The 21,799-nt window shown below is 42.6% G+C and overlaps 1 protein-coding gene across 1 annotated transcript; it reads right to left on the bottom strand.

Annotated features, from left to right (window-relative positions):
- Positions 1–1,060: 1,060 nt before the first annotated feature.
- On the bottom strand, positions 1,061–21,270 carry LOC134532402 (uncharacterized). Its single transcript, XM_063368843.1, has 6 exons — positions 21,174–21,270; positions 10,495–10,587; positions 7,011–7,158; positions 6,185–6,318; positions 5,582–5,731; positions 1,061–4,982 (listed from the first exon to the last, which is right to left on the bottom strand). The coding sequence occupies exons 1-6, from the start codon at positions 21,253–21,255 to the stop codon at positions 4,831–4,833; spliced, it is 759 nt and encodes a 252-aa protein (XP_063224913.1). The 5' UTR covers positions 21,256–21,270; the 3' UTR covers positions 1,061–4,830.
- Between the last annotated feature and the right edge of the window lie 529 nt (positions 21,271–21,799).

The raw sequence follows: 21,799 nt of genomic DNA, 5'->3' as shown, positions 1-21,799 counted from the left end.
TAAACTAAGCTTTAAACCGCCTAGTGTAGGTCAGGCCGCGGTCGCCTGCATGTTCATTTAACGTTTTTTGTATTCACTAATGAGGCATTTGTCTGTGTAAACGACATTCATTGTCCCTGTGTGTAAGCGTTAAATTAATTGTAAAATTTCTATCTATCAAGTATCTATCAAGTTTCTATCATGTATTCTATCAAGTATTTAATCCTAAAGAAAATATAGATATGCGTTCACGTATTTTGCCGTGGCATTTGTACCGCTGCTTTTTCATGCTAACAGTATTACTTTTGTATGTGAAAGAATGATGTATTTGTACAAGGATTTACGTGAGGCTTTTGCCTAGGATTAAACGAAATGTGTCAATTTCACTACTTGCTAATTTAACCTTTGCATCCATCCTTGGCTATAATTTATTAGATTACCCTCTTGAACACTGTTTACTCAGCTTAACTTATTTTATTATTTTTAAGGATTGTGTTACACGCAGTTGAAGGTTCACATGAATGTACTTCACCTGTTGACACTTTCCTATGAAGCTCATGGAAGCCTTCAAACTATCCAAATAACTTTATCTTAAAACTCAAAATACTGGTTAATTAATGAAAACCCTTTTTAACCTATGTCTAAAATAAATTTTAAAATGTTTACTCTTAATTTCTAGACACAGCATAACTAGTCAGCAGTATTATTAATTTTTATGGTATTAATTTCTAAGAATTTAATTTCAACTTTAACATAGGCATTCAACATAGCATATTTATTATATAAAGAGTGTACACCCATGTACACATATAAAGTCCTATAGAATTTCATTTTTTTTAGTTTAGCAAAAAGTTAATTAAAAATTAAATCAATAAGAAGACGTGTTATTAAAACTGTTTTTTATACACAATATTTGGTTGAATTAATTACCTAAATATAGTTGCAGCAGCAATTCAAATTTAATTTTGCTGGGCTGAAGAAGTATGTCTCTTGGCATTAGTTTTCATTTTTTATTTTTATCCTTGGTTTATAGAAGCTGACTTAAGGTGTAATGGAAAATGTTTGTACAAAAACTACAGAGTACAAAACAAGTGTGTTTATTATGCACACAGTCCATATTTATCACATGGTTTCAACACTTTTATAAAAAAATAACAAATAACATTAATTTAACAATTCCAAATAACTATAATTATTATTATCTCTAATGAAATAAACGTCAATCATTCCAGCAGCCTTCAGATTGGCAATTTACTATAAAGCATATATCTGAGATTTAAAATTAAAAATACTAAATTATTTTTCAACCGAATTTTTAAGAAAAAATTGATTTTACCCAAACCTGGATACAGAGCAAAAATAAAATAAATGACCACAATTTTATCCTCAACACATTTATAGCTCTCGGATTAATTCAGGAAATAAGTCATTTACGTATTATTTTCTAAATGAAACACAATTCAAGATCCTTCCTAACTACCTTTTCTTTAAACATGTTCGGAATAAATTTTAATTTATTATGCTTCTTTGTGACCCTGTTTACTTGTTAGTAAACTTTGGAATGAATTTTACAGTGATACAAGTGAAATGGTAGAATGGAAACTATTCCTTTATCTAGAACCATGATAAATGAAACAGGCGCATTAGCTTCGGATATCACAGAAAAAAAAACGCAGAATGACTGGCTTGCAATGCTAAGATATTGTACACCTGTGTTCGAAAAGAGCTGACGAGAACAATTTGCTCGCACATTTCAGAATTGTGGAGCGAGTCCATCAAATACACGCCAGAGAGGATCTTCTTTGTCAGGCTGTAGTCAGTTGAGCACAGTGTAAGTGGATCTGGATGAAGAGGTAGCAAGAGTGTAGCTACTGGCCACATGAGTCAGTCCTTCATGCCTTGAGGATCTTCTTTGTCAGGCTGTAGTTAGTTGAGCAAAGTGTAAGTGGATCTGGATGAAGAGGTAGCAAGAGTGTAGCTACTGGCCACATGAGTCAGTCCTTCATGCCTTGAGAATCTTTTTGTCAGGCTGTAGTTAGTTGAGCAAAGTGTAAGTTGATCTGGATGAAGAGGTAGCAAGAGTGTAGCTACTGGCAACATGAGTCAGTCCCTCATGCCTTGAGGATCTTCTTTGTCAGGCTGTAGTTAGTTGAGCACAGTGCAAGTGGATCTGGATGAAGAGGTAGCAAGAGTGTAGCTACTGGCCACATGAGTCAGTCCTTCATGCCTTGAGAATCTTTTTGTCAGGCTGTAGTTAGTTGAGCAAAGTGTAAGTTGATCTGGATGAAGAGGTAGCAAGAGTGTAGCTACATGCCACATGAGTCAGTCCCTCATGCCTTGAAGATCTTCTTTGTCAGGCTGCAGTCAGTTGAGCACAGTGTAAGTGAATCTGGATGAAGAGGTAGCAAGAGTGTAGCTACTGTAAACATGAGTCAGTCCCTCATGCCTTGAGGATCTTCTTTGTCAGGCTGTAGTTAGGTGAGCACAGTGTAAGTGGATCTGGATGAAGAGGTAGCAAGAGTGTAGCTACTGGCAACATGAGTCAGTCCTTCATGCCTTGAGGATCTTGGCGGGTGGACGATGGAGAACAAAGGACACCAAATGGACGAGGGAGCCAAGCAATAACCCACATGTCCAAGAGGATATCAACGGGAGAAGCAGGTGGTCCAAAGGTCCACTGGTGGATGATCTGGGCGGAGAGGACGTGGACCGAGCAGGGACAGCTAGTCGGTCAGCCACATGTCGTAGGGGATCTTGGCGAAGAGGTGGTGGACCGAGCAGGGACAGCTAGTCGGTCAGCCACATGTCGTAGGGGATCTTGGCGGAGAGGACGTGGACCGAGCAGGGACAGCTAGTCGGCCAGCCACATGTCCAACAGGAGAAGCAGGTGGTCCAAAGGTCCACTGGTGGATGATCTGGACAGAGAGGTCGTGGACTGAGCAGGGACAGCTAGTCGGTCAGCCACATGTCCAACAGGAGAAGCAGGTGGTCCAAAGGTCCACTTGGGGATGATCTGGACGGAGAGGTCGTGGACCGAGCAGGGACAGCTAGTCGGCCAGCCACATGTCCAACAGGAGAAGCAGGTGGTCCAAAGGTCCACTGGTGGATGATCTGGACAGAGAGGTCGTGGACTGAGCAGGGACAGCTAGTCGGTCAGCCACATGTCCAACAGGAGAAGCAGGTGGTCCAAAGGTCCACTGGTGGATGATCTGGGCGGAGAGGTGGTGGACCGAGCAGGGACAGCTAGTCGGTCAGCCACATGTCGTAGGGGATCTTGGCGAAGAGGTGGTGGACCGAGCAGGGACAGCTAGTCGGTCAGCCACATGTCGTAGGGGATCTTGGCGAAGAGGTGGTGGACCGAGCAGGGACAGCTAGTCGGTCAGCCACATGTCGTAGGGGATCTTGGCGAAGAGGTGGTGGACCGAGCAGGGACAGCTAGTCGGTCAGCCACATGTCGTAGGGGATCTTGGCGAAGAGGTGGTGGACCGAGCAGGGACAGCTAGTCGGTCAGCCACATGTCGTAGGGGATCTTGGCGAAGAGGTGGTGGACCGAGCAGGGACAGCTAGTCGGTCAGCCACATGTCGTAGGGGATCTTGGCGAAGAGGTGGTGGACCGAGCAGGGACAGCTAGTCGGTCAGCCACATGTCGTAGGGGATCTTGGCGAAGAGGTGGTGGACCGAGTAGGGACAGCTAGTCGGTCAGCCACATGTCGTAGGGGATCTTGGCGAAGAGGTGGTGGACCGAGCAGGGACAGCTAGTCGGCCAGCCACATGTCCAACAGGAGAAGCAGGTGGTCCAAAGGTCCACTGGTGGATGATCTGGGCGGAGAGGTCGTGGACCGAGCAGGGACAGCTAGTCGGTCAGCCACATGTCGTAGGGGATCTTGGCGAAGAGGTGGTGGACCGAGCAGGGACAGCTAGTCGGTCAGCCACATGTCGTAGGGGATCTTGGCGGAGATGTCGTGGACCGAGCAGGGACAGCTAGTCGGCCAGCCACATGTCCAACAGGAGAAGCAGGTGGTCCAAAGGTCCACTGGTGGATGATCTGGACAGAGAGGTCGTGGACTGAGCAGGGACAGCTAGTCGGTCAGCCACATGTCCAACAGGAGAAGCAGGTGGTCCAAAGGTCCACTGGTGGATGATCTGGGCGGAGAGGTCGTGGACCGAGCAGGGACAGCTAGTCGGCCAGCCACATGTTCAACAGGAGAAGCAGGTGGTCCAAAGGTCCACTGGTGGATGATCTGGGCGGAGAGGTCGTGCACCGAGCAGGGACAGCTAGTCGGTCAGCCACATGTCGTAGGGGATCTTGGCGAAGAGGTGGTGGACCGAGCAGGGACAGCTAGTCGGTCAGCCACATGTCGTAGGGGATCTTGGCGAAGAGGTGGTGGACCGAGCAGGGACAGCTAGTCGGTCAGCCACATGTCGTAGGGGATCTTGGCGAAGAGGTGGTGGACCGAGCAGGGACAGCTAGTCGGTCAGCCACATGTCGTAGGGGATCTTGGCGAAGAGGTGGTGGACCGAGCAGGGACAGCTAGTCGGTCAGCCACATGTCGTAGGGGATCTTGGCGAAGAGGTCGTGCACCGAGCAGGGACAGCTAGTCGGTCAGCCACATGTCGTAGGGGATCTTGGCGAAGAGGTGGTGGACCGAGCAGGGACAGCTAGTCGGTCAGCCACATGTCGTAGGGGATCTTGGCGAAGAGGTGGTGGACCGAGCAGGGACAGCTAGTCGGTCAGCCACATGTCGTAGGGGATCTTGGCGGAGAGGACGTGGACCGAGCAGGGACAGCTAGTCGGTCAGCCACATGTCGTAGGGGATCTTGGCGAAGAGGTGGTGGACCGAGCAGGGACAGCTAGTCGGTCAGCCACATGTCGTAGGGGATCTTGGCGAACAGGTTGTCGAGGAAGTGCTCCATGATGGTGACCAGCTTGCGCTGCAGGTCCGGCTTCATCTCCTTCAGCAGGTCCTGGGCATTGGCGTTGATCATCAGGTTCAGAGCCGCCTCTGGAACAGGCACGCGCTTCTGGTCCTCACGGATATTCCTGTTCCCGCATGAGCACACGTTCATGTGGGTGGAAGTATCCTCATACAGTTCCAACTTTCAGAATTTATTGCAATCTCCAGAGACTTGCATCACTTTCTGTAGAAGAGACCCATAATTTTCAAGCCTTCATCTTTTGTGAGGATGAACTCCACAAACTTATTATTTACCTTTATTTTTCAATTGTGAATGCGTCAGAGGATATTTGACATTACATTTAGGGTCTCTACGAAATAGAACATTAAAACGAGACTCAATGTTAAGTGATTGAACACAAGTTGTGTGTAAAATAATTTTTCTAAATATCGGACCCAACATGATACTCCAAACCACCCCACTAAGGTTTAAGTAACAACATAAAAATATAAAGATCAATTTTAGTCAAGTTTCGAGACAGCTAGTGCCTTGCTATCTCAGTGGTTGGTTACCAAAATTTTTACGAATTGAGACAATTATTTATGATATTCAAACAAATGCACGCTAATTCTTTCACTTGATGTAATCGCACACGGTAGATTGAGGGGTGATTGTGTTCGACTCGGGGAGAGCAGGCTGCACTCACGTATGACGGTGTTGCCGTTATGGATGTTCTCGATCCCCATCCTGATGCTCCTCACGGCGAAGTCCATCTTGAGCTCCTCGTTGACGAGGTAGCGCCGGCCTCGGTACACGTGTGGCTTCGCCCTGAAGTACACCTTGGCCTTCACCCCCTCTGCAACACACGCCACGCCACTGGGTCAACTGGCTCCGGCTCCGGCTGACACAGACACTTGCCGCCGCCGGCCGAGGTCTCTGTTCGGCTCGGCGGGTCGGGGCATGTCTGGGCAGCTCTCGGACTCTCGGGGCTTACTAGCGACTTCTGGAGAGCTTGAGTCCAGTAACATGTCACACTCATACTGTCTTTTTCAATGATAATGCACACTCAGTGACACGTGGCAAAAACCCAAGAAGCAAAAGGATGGAAGGAAAATCAGAGGAATAATTTAATTTTCTGGTATTTAATGTGAATTTTGAATTCGCAACACTGGGAATTACCATAAACAACATATATTAACTATGAAAACACTGATACAAACAGAATGTGCCAGTATGGACATGAACGAGCAACCGTGTAGAAGAGGTGACAGAGTGTCGCTAGGGGCGAGGGGGTGTTTGCTGGTCGTACCATACTCGCCCCAGTAGTCGCCGCCGCCGGACGCCTGCACCATGATGAGCACCCCGGAGCTGCGGAAGCCAGCCCGCACCGAGATCTTGGGGATGTAGAAGCTGAGCTGGAACTGCAACGAGTCCAAGTCCGACCTGCGGCAGACACGTGCGAGTCACAGTCCCCTGGTCAGGCTGGCAACACCGCTACACTACCGTGGCTCTCTGCTCTCGAGTCACAGTCCCCTGGTCAGGCTGGCAACACCGCTACACTACAGTGGCTCTCTGCTCTCGAGTCACAGTCCCCTGGTCAGGCTGGCAACACCGCTACACTACAGTGGCTCTCTGCTCTCAAATCACAGTCCCCTGGTCAGGCTGGCAACACCGCTACACTACCGTGGCTCTCTGCTCTCAAATCACAGTCCCCTGGTCAGGCTGGCAACACCGCTACACTACAGTGGCTCTCTGCTCTCAAATCACAGTCCCCTGGTCAGGCTGGCAACACCGCTACACTACCGTGGCTCTCTGCTCTAGAGTCACAGTCCCCTGGTCAGGCTGGCAAATTGTGTTCTTTTACATACGTGTTATTATAATTACTTGTGCACATAAGTATTGTTAAACAGCGTTATATGAGTATTGGTTTAGCTACGTAAACTAATTATTTTTTTTCTTTATGGTGTGAGTATTTTAGCAGTGAGTAATTGTTAGTTAATCATTATTGATTGATCAGCAAATATTGCAATAATTTTGAAGCGAGTAATAATTGTGTTAAATCATGTTTGTTTGGAATGAATGGAAGTTTGTATTGCCAAAGAGGGTTAGCTTGTGAGGGCCCGGGGTCAGCGCACCTGACGGCGACCACGGTGAGGTTGCTGACGCCGAACGCCTCGATGTCCTTGAAGGTGCCCCGGTAGCCGTCCGGCCCGCTGCCCAGCGCGATGCTGATCTCGTCTATGACGATGGGCTCCACCTCCTTGTAGCCCAGCTCCGGGATGCCTGCGCAGTGGTCCACACCTCCCGCACTGCGGCCGACTGCACGCTACCAACACTCGCACCCGAGTTACTGGGACCGGAGCGTCACGGCGGCCATCTTGGACCTTTATATCGATATAATCAGTCAGTAAATCAACAAGTAATATTTTTTTGATGAATTTTAGAGTTTATTCCGAATTTATACCTCAATAATTAGAGGATTTTAAGATGGCGCCCAAATTAAAAGATGGCGGATGTCACATTAATAAATGATTCCTGCACTCTAGCGGACAAAAAATCTAACTAATATGGCGGCAATGCACTCTGGCAGAATGTTGTGTATTATATCACTCCTGGTATAGATTACTGAAAACAAGATGGCGGCAGGCGAAGTTTTTTAACTTGCACTCCTTGTAGCATGTATTAAAATAAACAAACATCTATGGTGTCTTGGTCTCGAACAGGTGATGCTATTATTCCTTAAATTTAAAAAAATACAACTCCGAATGTGTGTTATTTATTTATATATTTTAATTAATTCTCAATCTGGTAAATTACTCGATGACCGTGCAGTCAAAAGCATATGTTTTCTAACCCAGAGGGCCAAGCTGTCATGGTTCAAATCACAGCACTTCCAGCGTATTTTGAAAAAATATTAAATTTATTGTACTGATACGGACAACATTAGCATGCAATGGAACATTGACTTATGTTAATGAGACATAGCAATGCTGGCTCTCTCAAGGAACAAACAGCAGAAACAAAGATTATGGAATTCAAGATGGCGGACTCCAGTGGAACAGAAAAAACCAAAATGGTGGTCGTGTCGTCATCCAAGATGGTGACCCCCAGCAGATAAAAAATATGGTGAATATGATGTCAGAATTCAATATGGCGACCATAAGGAAAATTGCAACATTCATGATTTGGTTGCTCGATGTCAAGATGGCGAAATGAAAGGTCATAGGTCGAGATCAAGGTCAAAGGTCAAGGCCATCCAATATGGCCACCATGATGCCACAATACAAGATGGTGGACATCGACTCCAGCTCCTCAATCTGCTTAGGGAGTAGGCGAAATTAAAAAATGGCGGGATTGATAATGGCGGATCCAAAATGGCGCCCAGATTCAAGGTTAAAGGCCAAGGACAAGTTCATCCAAGATGGCTTCTGAAACGCCGGTCTTTGACCCACTTCACGCTCCAGTCCCAGAAACCCCATTCATATACTACTCATGAGAATACTTTATATATTTCTTTAAATGTGAATATAATATTAAGTAAGACATAAATATGAATTTATCGACTTTTTCATTATAATTTTATTTCTTCCTCCTTTTTTTCTTCAAATTAACATAAATTTTTTCTTTAAGGTAGCTAACCTTATAATTATATATTTTATCGAACTTAACTTTAAGTAATAGGTAATAAAGCCATATAATTTGTACGAATAATAAACTTTTCATTAGAAAACAAAATAAAATAAAATTCAAACAAACAATTAGATATTCTTCTTTTAAACTTTTACCAGTCATTACACATAATTTTGAATTTTTGTTTTTAAATAATTAACTTACTTTAAGAAACTAAAAAAATATATTAATTTAAACAAACCTAAACATTATTCTTCTCTTAGTTACATTAACCTTATTTTCCTTTTAGTGTTATTAATAATCAACTTCTTTTAAAAAACTAATAAAAAATTTAAAAAAAAACTCTATTCACCGGTAGTACCGGCGGGCGACGCTAGGGCGACCGCCAATCGCACTAACAGTCCTACCAACCCAGACTTTCAAAACTCTATATTCGCATTCGTTACATCATTAGATAGCACGCAATTTTTTTTTAATTGCTACCTTTTAACAGTAACTGGGAAAAAGATTTTTTATAGTTGTATGATGTAGACAAAGGGTGCTTTGGAAAAATAAAAAATTAAAATAAACGACAACACAAAATTCATACTGTTACAGAGGACTTTTTTTTTGTTCTTGAAATAACATGGCAAACTCTTGACATGTCGAGTTGGATAAGCCTTTAGGACCAGAGACACTTAGAACCTGTAGGTAAGTGTTATAAATTGTTATTGAGATATGAAACAAAATGTAAGGGAAAATATGTTGTTGTATTTATTTAAACAATATTAGAAATACCATAAAATAAAATAAAAATGTCTAAAATCTGTTTTAAAAACGTTTAGTGATCGGACAACATAAAAAAACAAGTGTTAGCGATCTCAGGCTTGGCTAGGGTTCAGTTTCTGACGTCATTACTCCCGGGCGTCACTTGTGAAGCTCGCGTCACTGTCTGCGGTCGCGTGAACCAGGAGTGGAACAACGCGAGGGAGTTGTTATATTGTTACGAGGCTGCTAGCGATGAGGCCGGCCGGCCGGCGGGAGACGCGCCATGCTGGCACCTCCCCTACCGCCAGGCACATCCCATTAGCGGCCTGCCCGGAGAGTCAGGGGCGCCTCTTTTTCTCGTCTGGAGGGTTGGATGGCAGATGAACTGAATTATTTGTATTGAAAGATACATACACTTGTATCGTAAAATATTTAAAAACTTTTTAGTTTTCGTGAACTGTCCAACTTGCGATCTATTAAAAATTAAATGACTGTAAATAAGAAATGTTTATTTACCATCTTAGTTGAATCAGAAGATTTTGAGAACAGATAAATTAATATGTGGAGGCTGTATGAGGTGCTGTCGGGAAAGGTTTTGCTTCGGTTGGTCTGAAAAGAAAGAACAATGAGGGTGCCATGATGACAAGATTAATTCTTGCCTCGGGTGGAAACTAGTCTAGTTACGTCCCTGCTGCTGGCGTCTTACGCCCCAAAGTGGCGAGCACTCTGCGTCAGTAAGTGGATACGACATGCCACGGTAAGCAGTTGTGTAATGTCACGAGCTCTGATGATGACTTCTAGTATTTACACCTTGACAACCCTAAAAAAAAATATTTTTTTTGTTAGGTTTCCTAAGAGAATTCAGCAGGAACTAAAATTTTTATCTCGAATTAACAAAAAAAAAATATTAGCAGCATCTACGTATTTTTTTTGCATGTATGGATAAAAAAAACCCTGTAAAAATGTTAAAAAATTCACAGTTAGTGAATGTTACGTACATGAGTTACACTGTTGCTTATTATGCTGTAATTAAGCCATTGCTTCATTGGGAACCTATCACACCACTTAAATGCTTCTCCAAGCCTCTCCTTATGGAGAAAAAAAAAATACAATAGGAAATATCTTGCTTAAAGTTGTCCAGATCAGTTCTAATTGTTTGGTTATCGTCGGAAAGAACAGCTGACAGGTCCGCGCAGACGGCGAGGGTTGTTCAGAGAGAGAGAGAGAGAGAGAGCAACTCACCCCTCCTGAAGTTGGCGACCAGGTGGTTGGCCGCCTCCCTCATGCACTCGTTCACTTGCGGGTCGCTCTTGCTGCACTGGTGGATGAAGTACGCTGCGGCAGAGAGCACACTCGGTCAGACACTGCGCATAGCCTCCGGGATCACAACATGCTCCACGCCACCTGGCTCTGGCCACCGTCTCGGAGGAGAGAACAATACTGTTGCGAGGCTGCCGGAGACGAGGCAGGCCGGTCAGCCCGGCGTGCAACACATGCGCCAAAAAAAAAAAAAAAAGGATTGTACTTATGTACGTGCGTTAAAGGTAATACAATTTTATTTTTAACGTTGCATGCAAATAATTATTAGAAACAAAATAATAAAATGACTGGATTGTGATTATAAATACGGTTGGTAAACTATAAATTCAATAAATTTTAACAATTTAAAGAAATACTCATTATTCAATATTAATAATTATAAACACATGTATAAAATGATTTTTTTTTAATTTCGTAAAATAATAGAGATTTAATTAAAATCAGTAAATATACTGAATGTTTATCATAATTTATTAATTAAAATTATGTATTAAAAATAATGAAATAATTAATAGTACAAATAAATTATACACAAGGGAGCATAACCATACTTATATAAATTTCCTTGAAAAAGTTTATAAACACAATAATTTACATCACTAATATTCAAAATAAATAAATGTTTTTAATTACATGAACCAGTATTCAATACCAATCACTGAAGTATAATATTTAAAAGCATATATACATGTAGCTTTTTTTTGTAAGTAATTTGTTTTTCTTTCTGTGAAAATTTTGTCGCATGGCACGCGCGCATTGTGACAAATTCACTTTCGTAATATTTTTTTTCATATCGCTTCTAAATAACTATAACTTCAGTAATAATAAATGTCGTACATCTACGAAACAACTAACAATCTGCACACTCGCAGCTTTCTCCCTGCGCATATAATTAAAGATCATTGCCCGCAAAATTAAATAATTTGAACTCATAAAATTCATGGTTACCCAAAATTTCTACACTTAAAATCACAGAAAACTAAAAATTAAGTAAATAATAAAAAAAGGGGGTTGTCTGTAAAGTCAGTTTACGGACGATAATTTTACGTGATAACGTCATAAGAAAACATTGATGAAAAATTGCATACTTTTTAATTTTCAAATATTATTTACAGTTTTTGCAAATTTAATTTAAATAATTTGTTTAAATATAATCACGAACAATTAGTTATGGAATAAAACTGAAATCAAATCAATGTCAATAAATTTTTAATTTGAAATGACGAAATTGGACAAGATAAATATATATATTTTTTAATTGCTGCTTTTTAAAAAAAGCCCGCCTTAACCTGTTTGATATTATAGAAGAATTTATTCGCATGGATGGTTGGCCGGTTCTTGCACGCTCGGCTTCAGGCGGAACGTGACAATGAGTCAAGGTTTTTTCGTGCGTGCAGCCGGCGTTCATCGATTCATAAGTAGAGACCTGAAATATTCGCGGATTCATTGACCTCTAGTATAGCTTCCATTATCCTCTGCATTTCTCAAGCAAACACGCGTGTTCATTGGGTGCTAACTTGTGAGTTCATCGGGTGCTAACTTGTGAGGCGTTTCCACTGGGTAGCTTGTGATTCGACGCTTCTTTGGTCAATAGTCTGCTAATGGCCCAGAGAGCTCCAATTAAACTGCGAGCCAATAGCAGAACCAGCAGAATTGCTTACATGTTTGAAGTTTAGCCTATCATGAAATGAATCCGCGAATTTTTCCGGTCTCTATTCATAAGACGTTATTAGGTAAAAAAAAAAAAACACTTCTTTCGCTGTACCAGACTATATGCTCGTGCTACGGCCGAGACCTCTCAGCAAACCCCCCCCCCCCCCCTCCACCCTACAACAAGCCGGCTGTGACAACACTGTCAACACTGGAGGCACTCTCGCCCGACTCCGCGGTTCGAAGCCCGGGTCTAGCCCTGGCCTCGGGGACCAACCCCCCCCCCCCCACACTGTGGTCCAGAAGTGTGCAAGTACACCGACATTTCAACACAGATCCTTAATTTTATTTTCTATGAAATCGGTCGCTAACGATTCTGACACTACCAACCACCAAACACACACAGCATCAAACCGAAGAAATTTAGTTCTGTCCCGAACGATATCAGGATCTACAGTAGGATTTTTACAGAAATTCTTTGGGTTCGGTTCAAGATCTAGGTCTCTTTTAAAATTTATTCGTTTCGATAAAATATCGTGTAATTTGTATATCCGTGTCTTGATATGAGGGATTTTCATAAAATTTAATAGAAACTGAAAGTTGATGCTCTAAAAGAATGTTAAGTTAATCTAGTAGTTTCACAATATGTAACCACATTTGGCTACTAAAATCGCGATGATAATTTAAATAAATGCCCACTAATGCAATACACACACGTATCGGCTTTATTTAATGTGGTAACTATAAATATCACAAATGCGAAAATATGAATTTATCATCAACTAGTGCCTTCAAGAATGAAATGACACACTCAAATACACGTGGGAACACAAACATTAACACAAATGTTGGTATTTAAACATAAACGTTTACCGATTCCTTTACATTCAGGCGTTACATATTACTTAATTGTTATGCATCCTATTTATTTTCAAAACATTAGACAGGCGTTTGCAAAACACGATTTTTTGACGAAAGTGGTTTAAATAAAAAAAATTCTCCAACATGATGGTGTAACATTTGTTGATTTGCAAAATTTATTAAAAAAAAAAAAAATGGTTAAATCGTTACCCCAACATCTAAATATTGTACGAATCAAAATAATAATTTTAAGAATGTAAAATTATGGGTAAGTCACGTCTGTAAAAATTATCTATAAATAGAGACCGGAAAAATTCGCGATTTCAATGACTTTCGGGAGAATTGCATCTGCTCATTGGCTACTGACTCGTGGCACCTGTTAACTGGGATGCTCGTGATTCGATACTTATTTTGTTTACAATTTTCATTGGCCCAAAGTCCTTCAGATATACTGTGGCCCAATCACCGAAGCAGCAGAAATGCTCACTTTTAAGATTCTAGCCTATCGTGAAATGAATGAGCGAATTTTTCAGGTCTCTATCTATAAATGATGTCTGAGTGTGAATAACATTGTGAGGTTGGTACTGACATCGTCAGTGTACAGTTAGCGCATGGTAGCGTGTTGGTGTGCTTCTGTAGTGCGCCTGTCTGTATCCCCCAGAGCAGGTAGGAGATGGAGGAGGGGGTGGGAGGGCAGGAGGAAGTAACGGTCACAAGCCTCTGCAAGCCCGACCAAACTAACTGCTCTGTTGCGCCACTGCTCCGGCATTAAGGCGCACTAGGAATATCATATTGACGTGACAACGTCTAATAAATCGATGAACGCCGGCTGCACGCACGAAAAAGTGTCCTGTTACGCACATTGTCTCGTTACGCTGTGTCCCATTACGCTCATTGTACGCTTGCGCCGCATCTATCTTTCTTCCATACGATTGGAACAACCATCGATTTGACTTTTTCGAGGCACATTAAACTTGAAACACTCCTATTCGTTTCCTACTTTTCCTATCATCGTCCTATCCTTAACAGAATAACACAGATTGGAAGATGTTAAATAGCAAACATGTATAAAAGTTTTAGTTAAAATAATCTCTTCGTTAAAGTAATAAACATATTTGAATTAATGTGTGCAAATAAAAGTAAATTTATCAATTAAATTGTAGATTTCATTTCACTCCTTCTTTGTATCCATACAAAATAGTGATAATTCAATAAAAATGATTCAATTTTATTCATAAAAGTATGCAATCATTTCATCAATGTTTTGTTATGACGTTGTCACGTTAAACTATCGTCCGTAAACCGACTTTACAGACAACCAATTTTTTTTACAAGCACTTCTATTCGCAAAGCAATATTAACATCTGAAACTTAAAACAATTCTACAAAGGCGGGGTCTCTTGCAACCATGCATTTACATTTCAGCAATCTTTTAGATAAGCCGTGTTTAGATAGCCTCTTGAAAAGAAAATCTATATAAGTATATACAATTTTAAATTTTCGTTCGTTAAAAATATAAAATTTTCGAAACTTCTTCACCGATTGCTATGAAATTTTGACACAAATTTACATTAGAATAGGCGCTTGCTTTGATATACCTATATCACAGCTATTCAAGGGAAAACGATTAATAAAAAGATAAAAAGGTAAAAAATATATAAAAATAAACGTGTGTTAGTTTTCTGTTTTATAAAGATATAGAAAGGAAGATATAGACACAGTGAGATAGAGGTGTAAAGAGATAGAGAGAGGGAGATACACTAATATATAGAGAGGTAGAGCGAGGGATATATAAATATATAGATATATAGAGAGATGTAGAGAGACGTAGAGAGATGATACAGATAGGGAGAAGAATTGAGATATAGATAAAAACAAAGATACATAGATATATAGTTAGAGATATAGGGAGAAAGATATAGAGATATTTATATAAATAAATATACTAAGATTTATAGAGGGACATATATTAGAGAGATAGAGAGGGTAAGAGAGATGATTTGTATATGTGTAATTACTAACAAAAATTGAAAGAGGCATAGCAATGCATGTCGGGCAATATATTCTATCTAATAAAGCTGCAAATTAATCGATACTACAATAAAGCAACAATATTACTGATTGGCTAGGTGGTTTATGATAAATTTAGAAAGGACTTATGGATAAATATCGTATTATTACAATAGCTGTCTCGCATTTGTTGTTTGGTCACAAAAGTTCTCACCAGATATTTAACAGCTGCGTGACCATTTATAGCTATAAGATAATATTTACTTTTAAGTAAATATCTGTTTTGAAATATAAAATGCAATAATGCTGTCGTGATAAACTCACAGGACAAGTCCTCAGATAATATAAATGACAATTAAATGAAATAACCAACGCGGTAGGTGGAAATGTTTTCTTCACAAAATAAGCTCACCAAACAGACGTGTTATCAACAAAGCGCGCTGCTCTCGGTAAAACTGTGCCTTCTCGCCCGTGTGTTGGCCTGTCTCGACGACTCAACACTAGAGCACACTCTAGCTCAGTATCAACTGATTATAACTTTACTACAGGGATTACAACTACACACGTATGGAAACCCAAACGTATCAGGCTTTAAACATTTTAAGGTGCTGCATACGATACTGCCCGAGGTTATACAGTAAATAAGTCGTAAAGAGTTTTTTTAAGGCTTCAGTTTTTCAGCACTTATGTGCATTTTTTTCCAGGCTACGTTTATTTAGTTTTATTCGTGTATCATCCTAGTTATAGTGGTTCCTGTAAATTTGATAATGCTGCCAGAGTGAGACCTTTTTTTCTTCATAAAGGAGTAAATAGGAGACTGATAAACAAATGAAGATGATAGGTTTCAACATCCTGTGAAATGTATAATTTGAAACCATTTGTCATCGAAATAACATCTCCTACACAGACCGCTGTATGTTCGAATATAAATAGAAGTAATATTTAGGTTCTTATGTTCGTGTACATTTTACAGTTGTCGACAAAACTGAAGCATGGTAGCTGATGCGCTGGGAGTACAGTTTTAAAGAGTTCGGAAACAGCAACTCAAGAGGCGGTAGTTGCGACCTAGCTGGTTATTGCACCCTGCCTCTCCCCCTCGAGGTAGCTGACCAGCCACATAGAGGTCGTCGCAAGCTGCAGGTGCTGGCCACACGACTCTCTCGACGTCCGACAGTCACGTCATCAGCAAGTAGACACCAACGTCTCGCGAGCTGATGTGCGGTAGGGCGAGAATTCACAGAATACCACAGTATCCTCAAGAAAGGCAATACCAATGCGCTTTTAATAATATCATAATCAGGTTAGACATGTTCAGTTATTTCCATTCAGAGTGTTCGTGCTGATGCAAACATTTTATAACTCAACCTGTTCCAGGCCTCCCTTGTAACACCACGAATAATACCTGACAACTATGGACCGGAAAAATTCGCTGGTTCAATGACCTCCAGGATGAACTCCATAGTTCTACGTACGCTCGGTCAAATATCACCCACCCATTGGCTGCTGTCTTGTGAGACGTCCCAACGTAGCAGCCTGTGATTCGATAAAGCTTTGGTTGGGTGTTTCTCATTGGCCCAAAGTCCTCCAGGTGAGTTGTGAGCCAATAGCAGAGGCAGCACTGAGGTATAACTATTTGTATTTTAGCCTGTCGTGAAATGAATTCGAGAATTTTTTCGGTCTTTACTGACAACCAATCCCAGCACGCGTCAGTCCTGGTTCTAGGTGTGGACCAGCTAGGAAGCAGGAAGACTTCACGCCATGTTGGTTTTATATTTGCTCGTCTTTACTACTAGTCAAGAGACATTCCTGTAAATTGATCTCGGTAACACTCTCGAACAACTATTGTCAACAGGTGTTCACTGTGTGTAATGTGATGGTGTAAACAGTCGCGTGATGATAATAGTCATTGCGAACACTTGCGAAACATATTACACCCGCTACATTACACTCAGGGAACATCTTTTGATAATATTTGTGTCAGGACAACAAATGTAAGAGAGGCATCGTGATACAACCTACATAAATTATCCCTCCGAGCAAAGCAATGCCATACAAATGAAATCGTGACTAAAAGGAATCATGAAACGCTAACTAAGAACTGCAGAGAACACCAGTTGGATATCAACACAATGAGCTGAGGTCAGCCTGCCAACGATGAAGTTAATGAACATAGCTTTCTATCCCTCAATATTTATCTTCTCTACCCTTGATATTTGGGTGCGCTTTTGGTCCATCGTAAGCGCAATTATTGTTCTTAGACGAATAAAGGTCGAGCTGCGGAACAAGAAGTTTCATTGGCTCAGGCTCACCTACCTTGCCAATAAAACAAGAGACACAGAAGTGCCAAGTCTAACCAGTAGAGCCACGATTATATCGAGGATTCAATCGGCAGAAAAGTAGACTGGAAACACACACGTGTCAGAGTCGCGTTGATGATTGGACTGCAGTGTTCTTGTTGATCCTGAGCCAGTTACAAGCAAGGAGAAGTGGTCACACAAACCTAGGGCCATGCACTTTTCGCGTAATAATCTCCGGACCAGCTGTGTGTTTGTAGCACTTTCTGTGTTTCGTGGTTGGATGGGTTTATTTCAGGAACATATCTGCTGCCGGCACACCAATCATATCCATCCAATCCTTAATTGCCCGGCCAAACAGGGCCATGGTTTCTCTCGCAGACGGCCGCCAATCCAAGGGAGCATTCGTTAACGCGGATATACCTTATTGTTGTCTAATAAGTAGAGACCGGAAAAATTCGCGAGTTAAATGACCTCTAGAATTGACTCCATGATCCTCTATTCACTCGGGAGAATTGCATCTGCTCATTGGTTATTGACTCGTGACACCTGTTAACTGGGATGCTCGTGATTCGATACTTCTTTTGTTTACATTTTGTCATAGGCTCAAAGTACTTCAGATATACTGTGGCCCAATCACCGCTGATGGATTGATGGACCGACAGTTTGGACTGGCGAGACACTGTTGCCACTCACGGCAGCTCTGTCTGTTCAGTTCCTACCATCCTACCAGGAAGCGCAACTTAACAGGCGGAACATGGCCACATGGTTGACAAATGCCAATATCTAAAATTTATTTTTAAACATAAATAAAACATAAAAAAATTACTGAACATATTGACTCAAATAAATGAGTAATTTTACAATAGTTCTTAGTTCAGACTTTATGCAATGGTGTATTAACAGAGTAGCATGATTGCCATGTCCACATGTGCAGGGGTATGCACGTGTGTATTTCTTTTGCGATTGAAACTGAAGGTATGATTTTCAAAACTCATACTTTGCGGCTATGCAGTTTTTAATTTTTGAAACTAAAGATTAAACACTTTAATATGGTGTTCCGTATTGGAAAAATAGATGAACATTTATGGCGAATAACTGAATATTTCCAGCAAAAAAAATTTATCAAGGTTGCCAAAACCTTCTTTTGAAAAGTAGAGTTTCAGGCTGTTAGGTTGCCGTTAAGAACCGCACGGTTGGCGTGTGTTTCCAAAGAAAACAGGACTATCTCGCTCCGTGGTCGACTGCTCGTGGTGGAGGAGGGTGGGGGGGGGGGGGGGGAGAGCGAAAGCGCGGGGGATACAGGCAGGACCGCTACGTGGCCCACATTCCTGGAGTGAAGCTCTCTCCGATACCAGTCGCTCGTGAGCCAGCACCCGCATAGCCGGCCCAGCTCAGGAGCAATGCCATGACTAATGCTCTCATTTTCTTTTCAAATCAGCTGACTGGGCGGTATTATCGGCAACCTAACAATCTAAAAGTAGCTAACTTTTCGAAAGAAAGTGTTGGCTACTTCTTTTTTTTTTTGACGTGATAACGTCTTATAAACAGAGACCGGAAAAATTCGCGAATTCATTTCGCGATAGGCTAAAATACAAATAGTTATACCTCAGTGCTGCCTCTGCTATTGGCTCACAACTCACCTGGATGACGCTGGGCCAATGAGAAACACTCAACCAAAGCTTTATCTAATCACAGGCTGCTACGTTGGGACGTCTCACAAGACAGCAGCCAATGAGTGGGTGATATTTGACCGAGTGTACGTAGAACTGTGGAGTTCAACCTGGAGGTCATTGAACACGCGAATTTTTCCGGTCTCTATCCATGTAAAATTACTTTTTTTATTTGAGTCATTATGATTAAGAAATTTCTATTTTTTTTATTTTTAACTTAATGTTTGATGTTGGCATTTCTCAATCGCACAGTCACTATAGTCCGCGTGTAGTTGCGCCCCTGGCAGGAGGGGACAGGGCGAGCGTTCAGGTGCGCCTGGCTGCCAGGATGTACTGCACAGTCCTTCACACAACCCAGAAGCAGTCCAGCTTGTGTGGCACGCCATCTGCTCTTTGACTCGCTCCACACGGACATCACAAGCCCGATAGCCGGTCTCGCCACTGGCTCAAGGTACTATAGCGCGTCCAGATAACGGTGGTTCGATATCCCTATGCGTAGAGACCTGCGAAATTCGCGAATTCATTCGGTGATAGGCTAGAATTCAAACACATATACCTCTTAGATAATTTTGCTATTGGCTTACTGTTCATCTGGACGAATCTCAACCAGATATAAACCCTCAACCAAAGAAGGATCGAATAACAGACAAACCAGCTGAGACGACTTACAAGTCGGCAGCCAATGAACTTGCGTTATTTGCCCGAGTGTACAGGGGTACGTGCAGTCTATCCTGAAGGCCATCTAAACCGCGAATTTCGCAGGTCTCTACCTATGAGTAAAGACTGGAAATATTCGCGAGTTCAAAGACCTCTAGGATAGATTCCACGATACCCCACATATTCGGGCATATGCCACATTCTCATTGGCTAATTACTTCTGAGACCTGTCAACGAGAATGCTTCCGATTCGATACTTCTTTGGTTGAAGGTTTTCCACTGGCTCAAAGTCCTTAATATAAACTGTGAGCCAATCGCAGAAGTAATATGAAGGTACAGCTGTTTGGATCCTAGCATAACGCGAATCGAATCCGCGAATTTTTCTGGTCTCTACCTATAAGACATCACACACGCACACTTTAAAGACAGCCTCGCGGAAAGAAAGTACCATTAAATAGGGACCCGGAAATTTCATATATTCATTTGGCGCCAGGCTAAACTCCGCTGTCCTATGTATACTGTGCCCACATTGCGTTTATATTGGCTGATTTCTCACTGCGAAACCCCTCCTTCTATAAAAGGGTCAACTCTGTGCTGCTAGTTGGGAGACAACTGGCCCGCAGCATGGAGGGAATACTACCCGATGATACACTAGATTAAATAAATGTATTTCCAAAATTCTCATTTCAAATCTTACCTTTAAAAAAGGGGAGTTGCCTGTAAAGTCGGTTTACGGACAATAATTTTTCATGATAACATCATAAGAAAACATTGACGAAAAATCGCATACCTATTAACTTTCAAACATTATTTACAAATTTCGCAAATTTAATTTAAATAATTATGTTTAAAATATAATCACGAACAATTAGTTAAAAAAAACACGCTTTAACCCGTTTGATATTATAGAAGATTTTCTCGCACAGTGGTAGGCCGGTTCACGCACGCTCGGCTCAGGCGGAACGTGACAATGAGTCATGCATTATCGTGCGTGCAACAGGCGTTCATCGATTTATAAGACGTTATCACGTCAAAAACTACAAAATTATAATTAGAGACCGGAAAAATTCGCGATTTCAATGACCTGTAGGATGGACTCCATGATCCTCTATGCACTCGGGAGAATTGCATCTGCTCATTGGTTACTGACTCGTAGCACCTGTTAACTGGGATGCTCGTGATTCGATACTTCTTTTGTTTACATTTTTCCATTGGCCCAAAGTCCTTCAGATATAGTGAGGCCCAATAACCGAAGCAGCAAAAATGCACTTTAAGGTACTTTAAAATTCTAGCCTTTCGTGAAATGAATGAGCGAATTTTCAGGTCTCTAATTACAATGTCAGGCACACATGTTTGCAGAGCGGAGTTGCACCGGTGCTGGCAGGAAGAGAGAGGCAGAGGTATGAGGGTCGCGGCCGGCTGACCTGCTGACCCACAGCGCGGACACTGTACTCACGCGCGCCGGAGCGCTGGTGCGCCGCCCCCACCGCCCCCACCGCCGCCGCCAGCAGACTCAGCACCGCCGCCGCCCGCCTCATGGCTGTCTGGGAGTGGACTGTCGGCAGGACCTCCAGGTCTCCTGGCCTTGCACCGCGGCGCCCCTCCAGACCTCCGCCTCCCCTCCCGCGCCGAGTTCAACACACAGGCGCACCGCACACTTCAGGCCCTGCTGCTCCTGCAGTGTCCCAGCCACACAGGCGCACCGCACACTTCAGGCCCTGCTGCTCCTGCAGTGTCCCAGCCACACAGGCGCACCGCACACTTCAGGCCCTGCTGCTCCTGCAGTGTCCCAGCCACACAGGCGCACCGCACACTTCAGGCCCTGCTGCTCCTGCAGTGTCCCAGCCACACAGGCGCACCGCACACTTCAGGCCCTGCTGCTCCTGCAGTGTCCCAGCCACACAGGCGCACCGCACACTTCAGGCCCTGCTGCTCCTGCAGTATCCCAGCCACACAGGCGCACCGCACACTTCAGGCCCTGCTGCTCCTGCAGTGTCCCAGCCACACAGGCGCACCGCACACTTCAGGCCCTGCTGCTCCTGCAGTGTCCCAGCCACACAGGCGCACCGCACACTTCAGGCC

The sequence above is a fragment of the Bacillus rossius genome, chromosome 5 (genome assembly GCF_032445375.1).
Source record: "Bacillus rossius redtenbacheri isolate Brsri chromosome 5, Brsri_v3, whole genome shotgun sequence".
NCBI classification, from domain to species: domain Eukaryota; kingdom Metazoa; phylum Arthropoda; class Insecta; order Phasmatodea; family Bacillidae; genus Bacillus; species Bacillus rossius.
This window is presented reverse-complemented; position numbering and strand designations above follow the sequence as displayed.

What these genes read in the sequence shown, in the direction of transcription:
- LOC134532402 (XM_063368843.1), bottom strand. Translation starts at nt 21,255, where the DNA reads ATGAGGCGGGCGGCGGCGGTGCTGAGTCTGCTGGCGGCGGCGGTGGGG. An exon ending in GGTCGCCAACTTCAGGAGGG is followed by an intron (nt 7,159 to 10,494) that starts GTGAGTTGCTCT and finishes ACCACTGCGCAG; the next exon opens with GCATCCCGGAGCTGGGCTAC. An exon ending in TAACGGCAACACCGTCATAC is followed by an intron (nt 4,983 to 5,581) that starts GTGAGTGCAGCC and finishes TGCCTGTTCCAG; the next exon opens with AGGCGGCTCTGAACCTGATG.